This window comes from Athene cunicularia, assembly GCF_003259725.1.
Source record: "Athene cunicularia isolate RWA chromosome 2 unlocalized genomic scaffold, athCun1 chr2_part1, whole genome shotgun sequence".
In the NCBI taxonomy this organism is placed as follows: Eukaryota; Metazoa; Chordata; class Aves; order Strigiformes; family Strigidae; genus Athene; species Athene cunicularia.
Window position 1 is genome coordinate 76,454,629 of NW_020799095.1, and position 18,847 is coordinate 76,473,475.

At 37.6% G+C, this 18,847-nt stretch overlaps 2 protein-coding genes across 2 annotated transcripts; both read left to right on the plus strand.

The window, feature by feature from the left end:
• Positions 1–350: 350 nt before the first annotated feature.
• LOC113477211 (carboxymethylenebutenolidase homolog) lies at positions 351–9,006 on the plus strand. The gene is given in 8 exon segments (XM_026843416.1): positions 351–744; positions 747–781; positions 3,455–3,467; positions 3,469–3,563; positions 5,319–5,461; positions 6,239–6,271; positions 6,274–6,329; positions 6,990–9,006. Coding segments are annotated over 8 exon segments (735 nt in total). The 5' UTR covers positions 351–564; the 3' UTR covers positions 7,170–9,006.
• A 1,067-nt stretch (positions 9,007–10,073) lies between these two features.
• LOC113477210 (carboxymethylenebutenolidase homolog) lies at positions 10,074–18,562 on the plus strand. The gene is made up of 6 exons (XM_026843415.1): positions 10,074–10,528; positions 13,011–13,233; positions 14,044–14,151; positions 15,264–15,406; positions 17,193–17,284; positions 18,288–18,562. The coding sequence occupies exons 2-6, from the start codon at positions 13,019–13,021 to the stop codon at positions 18,465–18,467; spliced, it is 738 nt and encodes a 245-aa protein (XP_026699216.1). The 5' UTR covers positions 10,074–10,528; positions 13,011–13,018; the 3' UTR covers positions 18,468–18,562.
• The last annotated feature ends 285 nt before the right edge of the window (positions 18,563–18,847 follow it).

Sequence of the window (18,847 nt, forward strand, 5' to 3'; positions counted from 1 at the left end):
AAGGGGCCAGCAAAGTGCATGTAGGCAGGAGCAGGAGCCTTGGATTCCCCATGGAGGAAGGGAAAGGAGAGACACACAATGAAAACGTGAAGGGAAAAAGTAATCAGAAAAGGGCATGCTGACAGTGGGGTCTCACAGGAGTAACAGCAAGAGGTTACAGGTGCCAGCCCGTGAGGAGCAGCTGCGAGGCCATGAGGGGAGTTGTTATGAAGTGCAGCATGTGGGGACATCACATAGAAATGTAGTTATCACATGCTGGATTGCTTCAGGCACAAAGCTAGAAATAGTGGACTGACCCAAGCCGCCCTTCTGGCCTTACTGCACTCCTGGGTTATGCTGACTGACCTGAAATTCATGATATTTATGAAACCAGAGAGGGCTGGTGTCAAGAGCCTGTTTACTGTAAACACCTGAAGCTTTCACTTATAACCTTGCAGTATCAAGGTGTTACTAGGTGTCTGAAGGGGACTGTGGGAATTGCATGAGGATTATGACCCATAATTGCAGTCGTGACTGCAAAAAAATTATATTACTTGTCCTTTTTGCTTTCCTGCAGATTCCTAGATGGCTAATGAATCAAGGCCCTGCCCATGTGATATCGGAGACAGGTTTGACTGTGAGGGTTGTGGGCAGGAAGTACAAGTGGAGCACATCAAGGCGTATATTTGCAAAGCTGCTGCCAGCACAGACAAAGCTGTGATTGTGATTCATGATATATTTGGATGGCAACTCCCAAACACCAGATATACATGGCTGATATGCTTGCTGCTAATGGATACATGTAAAAAAATCTTTTCTTCTCCAAGAAATCCTGCTCTTTAGTATTTCCAGCCTTATGTTAGAACTATTATTCCTGTACAAAAGAGGAAACTATTACCAGGTCAGTTTGAGGGATGTATTTCCATAGTACAAAACCACAAAGGAACATTGTTGTGAAATGTTGGAGAGTACAGCATGCTTCCTTCATACTTTGCTGTTTATAGAAGAGGTGACTGCACACACAGAACGTGTAGAATATTGAAAACACAATGCAGTAAAAATGCTTCTGATAATTTTCCCAGCAATGTGACGTGGCTTTAAAAAATAGTGTGTTCTGAAACAGATGTGTGTATTCTGTTTTCAGAAGTATTTTTAAAATCATTAAGCTAAATTATATGATTGGATTTTTAAAAATTGTCACAGAAATTATTGAATGTCATATTTTGAATATGCACATTGAGTATGCACATTGAATATGTACATATGAATGACTCACATGCACACATGAGGTATTAAATACAATCCCCATCCCACCTGCAAATCTTTCATACTCATTTTCAGTGCCCTACAGCAGTTAAATTCCAAAATGCAGCAACATCTTGCAACAACTGGATATGCTACAAAGTACTCCATTTGCAGTATACATTACAAACATTTCATCATATAGGATGGGAACTGGCCTGCATTTCAAGAAAAGCAAACCTCCACCTAATTCTGAGACTCTCTAGTTTTGAGAGGTGGTGCCTTTATTGCTCCTAGCCTACAGACCATGAGGGGAGTCAGATGTCAGCAGACAGTTGTCATGTGGCTGAGATCTGTCTGTGGAGCTGAAAGGAGCTCTGTGTCTCTGCCAGATAAAGATACTACCTCTGTGAGGACTGGGGTTTTCTTGTATGCTGGAACAGTGAATTGGTTCTTGATACTTGCTACTGTCTTTCCTGAGAATTTGATATCCCCCCCTTTTGCTCCATGATTGGAAGTATATTTGCCTTGTGATGAAATGCAATCCCTCTGAACATGAGACTGGGACCTACACCTTTCATACTGTGCAGGATACTGGCAAATCACTAGTATGACAGTGTGCTTCCTTATTCTACTCAGACAAAAGTACCCAGTGTTTGGTGAATTGGTATTTCTCCACACTACCTTACTTCCTATAATTTTCCCCGTGATTCCATGTCATACTTATTTTTGTAATACTTTCTTTCCCTCCTCCTGTACTGCTAATACTGCAGTGGTCAAGGGGAGCAGGCTGGAGGCTCTAGGCAGGAGGAGAGCTGAGAGTTTTCAGACAGCAGTGTCTGAATGAAGAGAATCCATCTGTGTCTTCCCTGATTGCTTCAAGATGCTGCTGAGCTGGTGCACTGATGTTTTTTGAGAGGAAAATAGCTGGATTTTTTCCTAGTGCAGTGTGGGATGAGGAGCTATGGGAGCTGTATTTCAGCGACCATGTTAAGACTGATGGCTTGTAATGTCTTATCAGGCTAGTTTGAGTGGGGAAGAACCTGTTCTGTGTGGGCTTGGAAAGGTTCACTGTCAAAGCAATACACAGCTTTTCTGACAGGTACTTACCCAAAGGCTGTGTGATTTTGCCCATACCTTCCCAAACACAAGTGTGCTGTGGATGTAACTTTTTTTAACAGAAATGATCAAACACAGTGGAAAAAACCCCTCTTGCAACATACTTTGGCCTGCTTTAGGCCAAACTGATCTAGTCATTTCACCACGATCATTAAGATACATAGGGTGTGTCTGAGGAGGGAGAGAGCCAAAGGCATTTAATAAGTGAAAGGTGATTGCAGGTTCCCAGGGATCACATTGCTTCCTTTTGGGCTGTGCTTGGGAGAAGACACAGCGACATCTGGGAGTGACCTAGTGATGGCAGCCTCTAGAGTCCCTGCTTGTTTCCTTCTGCATGAAGAGATTCTATTATCCACTAGTGACTACACTGTTACAACTTTGCTCTGGTCATGCAACACATTTCAGCCGAGGTCATCCCAAGCCAGGGTTTGGGCACTCTCGTGGTGCAGGAACTCTTTAGTACTGAGTGGACTCTTACTGTACTTCCCCCTTTCCAGTCACCAAATGATGTCTGGAGTAAAGCAGTTCCCCCTTTCTTCTCACACATTTTCCCTTCACTTCTTTGCTGACCTCAGTCCATCAGGTGTTGTTTTTTTTCCCTAGCTCATAAGTAGGACTCATGATGTGCTCTGTAGCAGTAAATAACTATTTTTATGTAGTCGTCTATGTTTAAATGGAACCCATTAATGATGGATTTATGTTAAATGGTATTAAGTTGTATGCAAAATCTAAAATTGTTGTAATGAATACTTGGTTTGATCGTCTTTTACAAGATAATCTGTTTTACTGTGTATAGTTTAAAATTGTGTACTCAAAACAGGTAAAATAGTAGGGAGAAAAATATTCATTTGTATCACAATTTGTATTATGTGGTTCAGTCATTGAAAAAAGCCTATGTAGAAAAAAACCCTATAAATGAAAACATAAAGGTCATAGGCATTTCTGTAGAATAGTTAACAATGATATCTAAAACCATTACTTTCTCAGGAAAAAGAAATCAAAACAAAACTATTCCTGGATAGAAACTTTCCATGCTATGAAGGGCCAAAAAAAATTCCCAGTGTTTGATTAATTCATTCAGTTTTGATTTTTTTGTGTCTGTCTGTGTGTGCAGAGCCATCTGCCCAAGACTTTTTTTCAGGAGGAGAAGCTTGGAAGCCTTCCGATGACTGGTCCGAGTTCAATGATTGGCTGAAAACTCGAGATGCTAGGAAAATAAACAAGTAAGGTACCAGGGAGCTGGATATCACATTGCCACCTGCTGTCAGATACTGCCTTTTTTTTTGTTGTTGTTTTGTTGTTGTTTTGTTTTGTTTTGTTTTGTTTTGTTTGAGATTGGATGCAACTATTCTACCAGTGAAGGTGGCCCTTTTTATAACTACTCCTTAGAAGTGGATGGAATCAGTGAGCTTTTATTTTGTCTTGTACAGAGTTTGAGTAAAACTTTCAGCAGTGGCTTAGTGAAGAGTTCTGTCATCTGATGTTAATAACATAGAGTGCTTCTTGCTTCCTCTGCCTCAAAAAGCATGGTTTAAAAATGACCAGTGACACAAGCAGTAAGAAAGCATAATTCTCAACTTGAGTCTCACCAAATGGAACAGACTGATACTTAAGAGGTTGTACGGAAAGAACAAAAGAGGTTTTGATTGTGCTGTAGTACTTGCCCAGAATGGTGTGCCTGGCCCCAGGTAGCTGGTGGCTGGATCATCTCTTGTCAGGGCGCAGTGAGGGCTGGCGGCTCCCTGGGGGACAGGGTGCTGGCAGCCAAGGGGAGTATCGTGTTTTCCCCTCCCCTGTGCAACACCGCCTGAGCATTTGTCAGCAAAGACCTGTCACTAGCAGAGGTGCTGTGCTGCCTTAGTAACACACAAGGAAGCTGTTGGCAAGACAATACTGAGAAGGGGTAAGACTAATTAGAGACCAAACTAATTACATTCCTGAGAGAGCAAAATCTTTCTTGAAGGGTTGGGAGTAGCTATGTTGAAGGTTGATGGGCTTAGGTATTTGGTGAGAAGGTTATGGGAGACATAACTGAATCATTTCCAGAGGGCTCTGGTCTCAGAGGGGTCAGTTGTCGTGGAAACTTTTTAGGTTGGAATCTGTCCCCTCTCTGCTGCAACGGGAAGGAAGGCTTGGGCTCTGCCTGGCATTTCTTACAGGCGATTCACAGGTTTCAAATGTCAGCTCCAGTGAAGAAATAATTTTTTGGCACTTAATTTGCTTCTGTGTGTGTTTGTGTTGTTGATGGATAATATGGTATTTGCGAGATTGATGTATTGACAGCATATATAACTTGTGTGCCTCAGGGGATGAGGAACTGGGGTTGAAAATACAGTCTTGAGGTGGTTTAAAAGACTTAACTGCTATCTCTCTCCCACCAATATTTTCTCTTTACTGCCTCTCCATGGTGATAGCTGCTTCAGGGGTAAATGGGTGTTTTCAGGATACAGCATCTGGGTACGGTGTATTTCAAGCTACACTGTAAATTCCAAAAACATCTACTATGTTTGTTACATTGACATTCTTGCAGCAAATATCTCAGACTGTATCCTACAGTTACTGTCAGCATTTTGACTTTCTAATGAATAGTATTCTCTAGAGAGGCTTTTATTACTTTTTCTATCTAGATTTACAAAGCAAAAATTTATTCAGCTTCTCAGGGAACGTTTAGCTTTCTTAACTCTTTGGTAGATGTTTAATCAATTACCTACTTTCCATCCCTTTAGATTTCCTTCAATGTATGTTATTCATGTTGTGTTTTTATTTAATTCCATTCAGTTTTGTTTTTTTTTTTTCTCTTATGGTTTCAGATTAGAACTCCCTAATATGTGTCTGAAATAATGATTTATTTAAAGTATGTGAAAGAAAATATAATAACAACATGATGTAGGGACAATTATATGCATCTCTGTATTTTCATATTTTCACATACTGATTTTACTATGGGTGCTTAATTTGCATTTGCTTATATGTTCCAGAGAAGCTAATGCTGCGCTGAAATATCTAAAGGAACAGTGTGGTGCAAAGAAATTAGGAGTCGTCGTTTTTTGCTGGGGTGGTATTGCTGCACGTCACCTGATGATGACATATGCAGAATTCAGGGCTGGTGTATCTCTCTATGGTAGGTAAATACAAGGGTAAATACAAGCGGATACACATGCATATGTATATTGTGTAGCTTAAGTACTTGATATAGCATTATTTCTTCAAATCAAGCTGTTAGCTGATGAAGAAAGATACTTTCAGCAGAGTAGGAAGGATATTGTGCAAAGAAGATGGTGATGAGAGTATTTGTTCCTAGTTTCAGAATGTAGCAGCCATAGCAGCCATGTATTTATTTCAGGACTGGACAGACAGACATGTCCTTTGGTCACCTTCCCAATTTAGCTCCCTTTTCCTCTTACAACTACTCTGCATGCTGCAGAGCTAGAACGTCACTTGGGAGCAGAGAGTGTTATTTTTGTTCTAGCAACTCTGTAAAGTTAGATTGTGGTTATTTTAACACCAGCTTTCTTTTTATGCTCTGCTCAAGAAGCTGGAATAGCTAAGCTGCCCTGTGCTAATGTTCTCAGAATGTAAATTTTGGACTAAAGCATTGACTTTCCTACTCAGTTCGAAAGAACTCAAGCTTGTATGCACAGAAGGGATCTTTCAAGTCTTACTAATTCAGAAATTTAGTCTGTATCTTAAGAAACTGGCTTAAATAGAGTTTTAATCTAGGAAGATGTTCTTCTAGGAGCCATGGTTACAGTAGCTTGAAAGTAAAGCTTGTATGTATGGCTACATTTTGCATGAGACATGAACACTTTTCACTGCAGAGGCAGAAGGCTGTATTGGAATCTGGATTTCATCTTAAAAGTCCATTGAGGATTTTTTTTATTTGTTTAATATTTTCTAGGACTAATCAAGGATTCTGATGACATATCCAATCTTCTGAACCCACATTTTTAATTTTTGCTGAAAAAGATGGCTTCATTATCCTTCATCAAGTATGCTGAGAACCTCCACCTTCTTTCATTTCTGCATGTTTGATTTTCCATCCTGAATTGGGAGTCAAAATTCAGCCTCATAGTAGTGCTTGAAGGTCAAAAAATAAGCAGCAAAATTGAGCTAGACATAGAAGGGCTAATGTAACCTAGGCAAAGAATGAAAACTAGATTTTATTTTTTTTTCTTAAATCTCTTTTATAAAAGTATGGCTAGTAAACCAGCTAACAAAGTTTTATCAAAATCCCATTTTGGAGTGCTCTACTTAGGGAGCTATCCTTTGCTGTATGGTGCTGTTTGCTATTGGTCCTAGGAACCCATAAACCACGTAGGATAAGCCAAATTGCATCCATAGGTGTCTGTTAGAAGCTTTTTGTTCAGTTGTGGTGTATTTAGGATTGTCATTTATTTCACATATTTTGTTATATCCATATTTTTGCAGATTGTTGGACCTGCCTTAATATTTTAACAAATTTTCTAGACCCTTACTACAAAGGTGGTTCTTCTTTACATAATACTACTTTTTGTTTTGCCCATACGGGGCTTGGTTTTTAGTGTCTAGCCTGAATAATAAATTAGGGAGTTGAATTATGAATAAATTGAAGAGTGGCAGCATGGAATATGGCTTTATTAATACAGCTACTACTACACTCTATATTACAGGTCAACCTGCTGAAGCAGAAGCTGAAGAAAAACTGTAAAGTCGATTATGAAGTTAACATTTATCCTGGACAAACTCATGGTTTTGTACATAGCAGAAGAGAAGATATCAGTCCCCAAGATAAGCCTTATATTGAGGAAGGAAGAAAGGATATGATCAGGTGGCTGAATAAATACATTTAACAGAAGAGCAAGTAACTTAATTTGTAATAAAATTAGGTAATACACTGTGGAGGTTTTTGATAACACATTTTAGAAAATTGGAGGGAGAGTTTGTTGAAATAGAAATTGAAGAAATAAGCAAACAGAACATTTTAGATGTTTTTGTCAGTAGATTCTGATACTTTCATATTACATTCTTTTGAAGAAGTCTCAAATTTCACCTAGCAGTGTCATGTTTTAATATGCTGTGAAACATTCTCCAGTTCCTCGAGATTTATCTGAATGCTTGAAATAAGTTAGACTTATTTATTAGACTAAATTAATCTATTTGTGTATTATGGCACTGGTCATCTAAGTTCTACATAAATCACAAGCCCTAAATTTAGGTACACAAATACGCTGTTTGGTGAAGCTCATTTTGAGAGAATAGGCTTTTTTGACTTGTATCCTGGTGGCAGATGTGTATTTAACATGTGACTTAAGTGGGTCATATCTTGTTTTGAATTTTGTGGTTAAGATTATTCAGATGGGGTACTACTTTTTCAGGTTGTTTTTGGTTATGTGAAACTCTACAGATGATTTCCTGGTCGGTTTAGGAATTCGAAAGTACAATGCAGTCTGCAGACAGGGCATTTTGATGTGTGGTTTACAAACTATGCTTACTACTTAAAGAAATATTATATGTTTTTGCATAATGTACCTTGTTACATAATTTTTCCATCAACAATTACAACAAAAATCTCTGTGTTGCATCAGCTCAAGATTGCATCTGCCCCAGCACGCAGCCGCCGTCAGTGGCCAGAAGTGGCTACGGAAGGAATTTCCCCTCTCACTCTGCATCCTGACAGCCAGCCAGCCATTCAGGGGATTTCTGAGCTGGATGTGGCCACTGGAGCAGTTGTTGAATGGCCACTGATGGGCCGGACCTAGCCTCTGTGGGTTTGCCAGTCCCTTTTTGAACCTGATTGAAATGCTGACCTGAATCTTATGACAGTGACTCCCACAGTTTAATTATGCCTCGTGGGCAGAGTGGTCTTGTGTTCATTAGTTTGAAAGCAGCTGCCTTGTATCTTCACTGGGTGCTGATACTTCTAAAGTTGTAAGGAAAAAAAAAAAAAAAAAGAATGTATGGCTCTTTTCACCTTCTCAGTGCTATTGATAAAGACTTCTATGTGATTTAATGGGGAGAAAATGTAATTTAGGAAAGTCTTAATTTTACTAATTAATTTACTAAATTAAATACACTGTCAAGAAATACACATTGTAGTGTGTCTCATGTAAAAATAGCAAGAGTATTAATTAACCATCTCTCTCTCTCAATGGGATTTTAATGTCTTTTGCTTTTTCTCATCCATGTTTTCCTCCTTTATGTGCTGCTAATGGCCTTTCCGTGGAGAGGTCTTCAGAGAATTCTGGCCTGTGACTGCTGATTAACTGTTGCTTTTCATATGACACCATCTATATGTAATATATTAATCCAGCTGTTGCCTGGGTGATACAGCTATCATAACACATTTTTCTAGAAGAGTGTAGAGGTCTGGAATTTTATTGTACATTAATTACCCCACTGTAAAACCTGAGTAACTCCACGTTAATGGAGTTCCATTAGCATCAGATTAGTTGATGTGCTGCAAGAGGATGGTCAGGTCATATATTTAGAGAACAGCAGTCATTCATAAATACTGAAACGGCATGCGTGCTGTAACCCTAACGCCATGACTAAGCAAAAAGAAAAAAAGATGCAGCGTTTGTTCGAAGTGAAACGGTAGCTACGAGTTACTACAAGTACACTGTACCTTCATGATAAAACATAAGTCACTGAGTAAGCTGTAAATGTGCGATCCAGAAATATGTGTTTATAGTAAAAAGAGCAACCAACTGTGTATACAGAGTTCATGAATGTGTTGAATTAAGCTTTGCTTTCTAAGCAAAAAACCTGCATGGATTGCCTATCAAGAAACACTAAATGGCTTTTCTTTCCTGTTTTTTTATTTGTCAAGTTTAATGTTAATATTAAGGTAAAGGGGGATAGTCTTATATATAAAGAAGAATTTGCAAAGCCACATTACTGTGACTTAGGGAGTGGAAATGTGATTAATCAACTCCAGTGGAGACAAGGTTCTGCGGGTACTGCTGTCCTTTCTCTTTTCTAGGAATAACTTAAACTGCCAGTTTTTCTTGCATTTATTTTACTACTATTCTTTGAAGTTGCTATGGAGTATCTAAGCTCCCTGTGTGCTATAATTTGCTGTTTGTAGTATACAAGTGGGAAGAGCCAAAAAACCCAAACCAAACATTTTTGAACCTTGTAACTTCACTCTGTAATTCTTTGGTAGGCTTTTTAAAAATCGTTTGACTTTATTTTAGGAGTTGTAAATAAATAGTATTGACAAATTTATTTAGAATATGAGAGGACAGCTTATATAATGAGGACTAAATTGTAAGGCCAGTTGCCATCCCAAGGCAAAAGTGTGGTAGACTAACATGTGCATTCGGTGCTACCTTATAGATGTGCCTCAGAGGAAACAGTGAATTTCGGATTGCTAGTATTTTAAGAGAAAGCTTTTTAAAGAATAATCCTAATAATCCAATAAAAAGAAAATCCAGAGAATGGGAGGGATACAAGGATCAGGCAGTCACTTTGATTCAAAAGGAAAAAGAAGTGTAAAATGTCCTATCACAGGATAAAAATGTATCATTATTTTAAACACTTATAATGATATGTACAGCAATCTACAAAACTGTTACCTTTGTACATGTTAGTTATTTTCACTCTGAAAGAAGATATTTTACCTGTACTATATGTTTTGTCTTGTATAGAGCTTTGAAATGATGCTTCTACTACCTCATCCTGCTGATGACTTTAGATATTTCTTTCACTGATGGAGGAATAGTCTAAGGAAATAATAGTAATGCCAACATGGTGTTTAAAAGTGGTACTACCGCAATCTTTAAAAACAGAGGAACACCCTTTAAAAAAAAAAAAAAAAAAGGTTTGTCTAAATGAATTACTCAGATAAGTCAACATGTTTCCTAAGCTGAAAAGAAAACACCTCCAATGCTTAATACTATTTTGTGTAAGTTAAAAAGAAGGTTTGGTACTCCGTTATAGCAGTACTCGTCACAGTAGCACATGCTGCCTACACTAGTAATAAAATTAACAGCTTTAAAAAGAGTGAACTTTAAACTTTGTGACTCTGCAGTATACAAAGATCAAGGCAGTAACTTACGTAACTCTTATTTGAAGAAACCTGATCCTTCCACTCACCCCTTCCATTTTGTGAGTTAGCACTTTCTTTTGGGATCACATTCAGTGGTAACTGTCCTCACTGAGCTCTTGTGACTTGCCTCTACTATCTTGCACACTTGCTGTACTACAGGTATGTGTGGGTTTTGTTGGGGTTTTAAACTTTCATGGCTTTTCTTCCTGAAAAAAAGTAAAATAAATACATGCTGAGGTCTGACTCAGCATGTTCAGGGGGAGTTTCATTTTATCTATGTGCTTTTTTAGAGAGTGCATGCTGATTTAAATGCTATCAGGGTCTACTTTCTTCCCTAATTATTTAAAATGATGGTTCAAATCCCTTTTATTTTCCCTCCTGAGGTGAGGAAGACCTCTCAGGAAGAGGACTCAGCAGAGTCTGTTGGAAATCAGAGTCGCACAGCAATATCTTTATATTTTTCTGGTTGTAGGTTCAAGTTTATGAAAATTAAAATTATTGTTTGGTCTTCAAATAAATGCTCAGATGCTTGCAGGTGGAAATGGTGGAACACCAAGCCTGTGGGTTTACAGACCCCTTACAGAATAGATTTGATGCATGTAAGAGATGGGGATTAATTTTTAAGGAATGTTGCATTAGCATCTTAGAAAGGGAAAAAGATACTGTTTGTATGTAATGCATACTATTGTGAATATGGAAACATTGAATCATTTTGACTGAGCTACAAAACTTTAAAGTCTGTATGGTTTATAAACCATACAAGCCAATGTTACCCCTCACAGGCTTGTGTCTGGAGCTCTTTTCTGCATCTTTAAATATTTCATGTTTTACATATTGCTTTACATTTTATCAGGTAATGTGAAATGTTTGCAATTAAAGCCTTTAAGGATATAGTGACTGCTAAGGAAATTGTGTCTGTGTTTCTGGAATTCTGAAATGTATTTCTTCAATATTCAATTCCTGATTTTGTGGTATTTTCTGATTTTAGTCTAATCAAAATGAAATAGTTTGTGAATGGAAAATTAGTTATCCTGTTACATATTTAAACTGTATTTTGTCTTCTATGATCATCTATTAATTCATTTTTCCAGGTAGACTTATTTTAAATTACAAGTCCTATATGTGCGACTACAACTTGTGAAAAAAAAAAACCCACCTATGGGTGTGTGTGGCTTATCTAGAAAAAAAGCAAAGGATTAGTATAAATGTGTGCCCAGGGTTAATACAACTTTCAAACAAAACACAACTTGTCTTGAACTGATCTGTGAAAATAAAATCTCACAGGATCTGCAGTCCTAGCCCTGCTGACACTGGGATATTCTAAATTTTAAAGCCTGCAAATTCAGAACATCTTGGACCCTGAAAATCTGTGTAAATCTCCTGGCTGTAGGGTTGCTTTTTGTATGTTTGTTATCCTAAAGCTGTCCCTTTAGTGCTACAGCTACTTCAGTCCCACTAGTTCAGGGACTGTTCAGTAACCTGCTCTTTCCAATTTCTCTCTGCAAGTATATTTGGCATAGTCAAGTTTGAATATCCTTGTTTCTGTACTAGCAAAGTTTTCTTAGTACACACAATTTATCTGTAGAGAGGCTAAGTAAAGCTTTATCTAAATTCTCTCCACATTCTTTAATAATTTAGAGATGCTCTGTGCATTTTCAGATAAGTTATTCGGGTCATTTTGCAGCAATATGAAGTCAGCTCATCCAGTTGGTTGACCTAAGGTCAATGGCATAAAATCATTAACTTGAGGCCAGAGAGCTACATAAATCTGCGTTAGATTCTGCTGGCATTTTTTGACCTTTGTGAATTGTTTATTTTCATTTAAGTAACAGTTTGTAAATATTAACCATGCCCTGCTTTTACCTTCTTGATAAAATGTTTGGCTCAACTTAAGGAATTTTTCCTTATGTTCAGTTTTCTTTTTTCTTTTCTTGGAGTTTGAATGCATTCCTTATTTAATATTAAATAAATATGATTTTATACTCTGGATTTAGCTGATATATTTTTCTTGGCACCCTCCTTAAGTAACCTTCTTCAAAAGTCTGCTACATCTGAGGCTAAAGCTGGTTTAGAAAAAAGATTTCTTGACACTGAAAAAGTCAGCTATGGAATATTTTAAATCTCTGGAGGAAAATATCATGTTTAAGTGTAATTATATCTTTCTACACAGTAGCTGTGGTTTGTTTTTTCTTTTCTTTTCTTCTCTTCAAAATGCTAAGTCCTGTATTAAGCCTTTACTGTTTATACTAAAGCAAATTATGCATTCCTAACAAGGACATACACATGATGAAGAAGAACTGGTTTCATAGCTATTTAAATAATTTGTGGTGGTTGCCTGGCTGATTGATCATAACTTTATTTTTGTTGTATTACTTAGTGTAGGGCATGGAAGTCCTAGTTATGTACCAGGTCCCTGCTGAAGATTTCATAACATAAGTAATTCTAACAAGATTAATACTTATAAAAAAATTACCCAGTGGTCTTATTGACTAATATGGCATTATAGATTAACAGTAATCAGCATGTTCACAATGTTATTGTAATGATTCAATAATTCAGCAGTCTGTGATGCCGCTGTATTTTGACCCTTTTCAGTATGGTATGTTGTGGTATTCACAATCGGGTGTTTTTTGTTCTTTAGTATCACACATGGCTAATGAATCAAGGCCCTGCCCATGTGATATCGGAGACAGGTTTGACTATGGAGGCCGTGGGCAGGAAGTACAAGTGGAGCACATCAAGGCGTATGTTTGCAAAGCATCTGCCAGCACAGACAAAGCTGTGATTGTGATTCATGATATATTTGGATGGCAACTCCCAAACACCAGATACATAGCTGATATGCTTGCTGCTAATGGATACATGTAAGAAATATTGCTGTTTCAAAGTGTATTTTTAATAAGAAATTTTGTTGAACCAACGCTTTCCTTTTTTTATATAAGCCATGCAAACACAAATAATTTCATAGGCTTCCCTTACGTGTTTCTCTAAAGAGTTTCCTGTTAAAACAGTGTAAGAAGTCTAAAATAGCTGAGTAGTCATACTGTAATGAGATAGTAGGCAAGCTCAGAAGAAGAGAGGGGAAACAGAGAAACATCTTATTCAGCATCTTTCATTCTCCATGATCCCAAAGTAGCCTGCTTCCTCCCTCTCAATGCAGCATCTGTGCGACTTTGCTGTTACAGTAAAAATTCCAGAGAAGCTGAAAGTCATTCCTTCAAGGTAAAGTGTACCAGCTTGTGCCAAAGAAAGAAACAAGTTCTCAAATATGTGAAAAGCATACTTAGTATCCTCTTTCCTGTATTACTGGGTTAACACTCCTTCTAGTGCAAAGGTACATACCATGTAAATTGTAGTTGTTTTTTTTTTGTTTTGTTTTTTGTTTTTTTTGTTTTTTTTTAAATTCAGTAGGAAATCACTAAAGATTTTAAATTGCAGTTAACAATTTTTCAACTTAATTAATGAATTTTAACAGGGCAAAATGTATCTTGAAGTTATGATGTCTCCTTATTAGACATAAATAATAATGAGTGTTGTTTGTATAGTGCTTTGATGTAGATTAAATTCTGTGCGTATTCAACAAAAAGAATTTGCTGTATAGTACACACGGACTTCCCTTTAATCCTTTCTCAGTATTATTTCTTGGCCATAAAATGTTTTCATTTCTCTTGCAGAGCTATCTGCCCAGACTTTTTTGTGGGACAAGAGGCTTGGAAACTTTCTAATGACTGGGCATCTTTTGATGACTGGCTGAAAACCCGAAGTGCTGGCAAAATAGACAAGTACAACCATTGTTCCTTGTCCAACAAGTGGACATCCTTCTTTCATAGGAATTTTTTCCTCAATAAAGATGCAGGATTAGTTCTTAAATTATTAATGAATGAAATACAGCCAGATGTCCACAAACAGTAGTTTCATGCAGCTTGTAGGTCAAGCTTATAGTTACATGAGGGGTGCATTTTGGAGTAAAGTAGAACTTTGAACAAGAATAAAACCACCCACTATTTACCTGCGCAGAGTAGAAATGAGATGAATGACTCCAAAGAAAGAACTGGCAAAGGCTGGAAAATGCAGCTCCCTCCTTCCACTTCAGTTTGATTTAGATCCTACAGGCAGGCACAACTTCCATGGATTTCAGATGGGGTGCAAATGTAATCACCAAACATTATTTAACTAGAAAACATTGGTCCTGCTCCCCATCACATCCCAGCTCATTCAAAGCATACTACTTTCCCATTCTTCTAGCTCTGTTTTTCTGATTTTTTTATCTGGCACATAGCTTGATTGCATAATATTAGTTCTGAGTTTGAAATGACAATTTCAAATTTACTTCCACAATTTCATAAAATATTCGTCTCCCTGATGAGAGATAGTTTACCTATAGTCACATTTGTAATAATGGGGTGCTCTGGATTGGCTGTGTGTCTCTTAAACTTTCATTTTGTTAGCCTATAAAACAGCTATTGCCATTTGTGAAATGAATTGGACTGCTGCTGATAAAATCACCTTAGGTTCTAGTAATAGTGATCTTGGAAGACTGATTTTCTCCTTTGTCTTCTCTCCTGGAGTTTTTCTGTATTTTAGAAATGAATAATAGTGAACTAGTGTTGTGGGTTGACCCCACTCAGCAGCCAAGCACCTATACTGACACTCACTCACTCTTCCCAAGAGGGATAGGGGACAGAATAGGAGGAACAAAGCAAGAAAACTCATGGGTTAAGATAAAGACAGTTTGATAAGTGAAGGAAAGAGAAGAACCGGGAGTTATGCACAGTCAGTCACTCACCCCCTCCGCTGAGCAGAGTGATGCCCAGCGACTCTCTGAGCAGCAGCCACCTTGGAGGCCAGGGGAATAGAACTAGAGTCTTACTTCACTTTCATTTACATGTCTCAGAGAGGTTGATGTCATCTTGAAGTATCTGAGGGAACAGTGTGGTGCAAAGAAGATTGGTGTCATTGGGTTTTGCTGGGGTGGAGCAGCAGTACAACATCTGATGCTGAAAAATCCTCATTTAAAGACAGGGGTGTCCCTCTATGGTAAGTCTCAAATACCTACTATGTTCTGAGCAGACATGACCTATGCAGGAACTTATTCTGTAGGAGTATTACTGTAACAAAATTTGGCATGACATCTTATGGAAGAAGGTGATTTTATTATACAAAATCTTTAAGAAATTTGACTTTGTGCAAGTTTTGTACTTAATCATAACCACCGAGATCTATTGTATTCAAGTGGCATGGCCAGGAATGCTTGTACAAGGGACACCAAATGCCAAGGCTTCACTATGGCTCAGGTTCCTTTTGGCTAGCAATGACAAAATGGTTTCTGGGAACATCTTTTAGATATTTTAGGAGTCAGCAGTTACTGTGTGGTGGATCTTTGCCACAGTATATTGCTTATCTCTGTCTGCATAAGTCGGGACAGGTTTCTGCCGTCTGGTTTTCATTGGGAAACTTGTTTGACACACGTCTGTACTCCATTCCCCTGTTGGGCTAACAGGGAAAGACGTGACAGTGGTGATACACTGCAAACTTTCTGCTGTCCTGTTAGAGTGCAGGACCTTTTGCTGATGAGTCACCTGGGCTGGGGCATGCACAGGCTGCAGACCTTCAGGTCATGACTTGAATAACTTAGTTTTCAATGCTACTGCTGGCAGTGGTCTCTCATTACTAATATGAACCATTTTTAAACTCTCTGTTTTAACCCTTACACTCTCATACTTAAATTTTTAATGCATTTATGTTACCTTTAATATTTTTATTATTGTCCTGGTTTGAGTGGCAGGGGCCCTCTGAGCTCAAACCATGACAATTATAAACCTCTGTACTACATCACAGAATCATAGATTGCTTTGAGTTGGAAGGAACATTAAAGATCACCTAGTTCCAGCCCCCCTGTCATGGGCAGGGACACCTTCCACTGGATCAGGTTGCTCAAAGCCCCGTCCAACCTGGCCTGGAACACTGTCAGGGAGGGGGCAGCCACAACTGCTCTGGGCAGCATGTTCCAGTGTCTCACCACACTCACAGGAAAGAATTTCTTCCTTAGATCTAATCTAAATCTACTCTCTTTCAGTTTAAAACTGTTACCCCTTGTCCTGTCACTAGACTCCCTGATAAAGAATCCCACCCCTTCTTTCTTCTAGGCCCACTTAACCCAGAACAGTTTATATTCTTTTGAGGCAAAAGGATGTTGAAGGTATTTTTCCAGTAAGTTTATGGGGACTGTTGTGCTACACTCATTTGCGGATCAGCTGAGTCAATTCAACAATGCTACTTGCTAATGTTTTACTTTTACACTGTAGTAATTTCAGTAATGAAAGGAGTGGTCAGGGTGGTAGCTAGTTAGTTTTACTGTTACCTAAGTTCAAATATATTTGAATAGTCAAAACTACAATATCAATTTGTTATGAATTTATATCAGTATAATTATATGTACACTGAAACCCTAACCATGTGTCTGGAATGATGTATATTTATAATTATCTTAAAAATTGCCATGCCAGGCTAGAGGTGAGCTGCTCTGAAGTTCCATCTTTCACAGGGCCCTGTCTCTGACACTGGTCAGAAGCAGATGCCCAAAGAAAACCACAAGAATGGGGCAAATAACAATTCTTCCCTGACTTTTTCAGAGATGGTCTTTCTCTCTTTAATGACATCCCAAATCACAGGAAGTTCTCACAACAAAAGGGACTTTTAAGCAAAACATGCTTAATTCAATTACGAACTGATCAGAACGTCTTTTATTTTGACTGTGTAGCTTTGGTAGAGATTTAACCACCTTAAGTAGCATAACTCATTGTATATGCCTCTTTTTCCCTAGGAGTGATCAAGTTCTTTGAGGACAGATGCAGTTTGCTTCATCCCACCTTCTTCATTTTTGGTGAGAAGGATGACATCATCCCATTGGAGCAGGTGAGTTTACCATCAGAGATATTTGTCTTTTTAATGATTTTCATGCTTGTTTTGTGTTTTGATATGTAATTAAGAGAAAGTAGAAAACTTATTTGCATTTTTCTTCCTCTTTCACTAACTCTTACAGTAGTTCTACATAAATTTATGTTGTTTATGCCTGAATCAAGAAGTTTTACTGTGACACTAAAAATGTTTTCTCTTTCTGCTGCAACATGTATATATGAGAGTTGTTAGGAGGAAAAGAGCAAGAATCCAAAGAAAGTCTTCTGTCAAATTTAAGATAGGAGACCCTCTTTAGTTAAACTGATGGTGCGTAAAATCAGCAAAAAGTTGCCACCTGTACCAGTGGAATCACTAGTTTCAGGAGAATGAAAAAAATCCTGTGACCATCCTTTTCGTTCCCCCATTGTCCTGCAGACCCTCTCCTTTTTGGTACTCCCTCAACAGCCTTCCTGGGGAGCACAGGTGGAGAATGACCAGAGAAAGATGATTATCTACCAAGGGGATCAAAGAGGAAGATACGCTTTCTTTGAGTGGTGTTGGCTTTAATTTTCCTGGCAAAAATGCCAGTAGCTTTGAACTGTTGATTTTGCATCTGTGCCTCTCCTCCTTCAATTTCAAATTAATTCAAAATCTTGCCCCATATTTTTTTTTTTTGGTGAGTTTTATCAGCAGTAACTTGTACAATGATCACTACATGTTAACCTTCTCATGACACTGAGCAACAGGTGTTTTTACCTTTATAGGTATTATTACAGTAACCCATATACTATTTTGTAGTTTATATCGTCACATGCTGTTATTTTACTGGAGAAAAAAGTCTAATTAAATAAAGAAAGTGTAGTGATAGAAATGCATTTGGGTATGAAATTAGTAGAAAAGCAAATGATGACAAGGGCATACTGTGTCTGTCTCCCAGATAAGCAGAAAACCAGGACAATTTGAGGACTGTAAATATATAACATGTTAACACTTAACCAACATGGAACATTATGTGTTATAGGTCACCCTGTTGGAGCAGAAGCTTAAACAAAACTGTAAAGTGGATTATGAAGTTAAAGTTTACCCTGGACAGACGCATGGGTTTGTACATCGCAAAAGAGAAGATATCAATCCTCAAGATAAACCTTTTATTGAGGAGGGAAGAAAGGATATGATCAACTGGCTGAATAAATATCTTTAGCATAAATAAGTGCCCATAAAATAAATAATCGTATGAAATCAGAAAATAATACAGACTATATTGATTAAAATGTTCTTAAAACCATCAAAATATTTGTAAAACTCTTTTGCAATAAAACTACTTATTTGCACTTATTTTCTTAGTAGATGGCTTTTCTTAGAAATGGCTTTTCAAATGCTGAAAGATATAAATCTAAAAAAGATTTTTCAACTTGATCCTGTGTGTATTAAAATTGTTAGAACCTGATGGGATATTTTCTAGAATCTGAAAGTTTCACTTTTATATATCAATATATGTGTATATATATATATATATATATATAAAAAATATATATATATATATATAAAATATATATATATATATAAAATATATATATATAT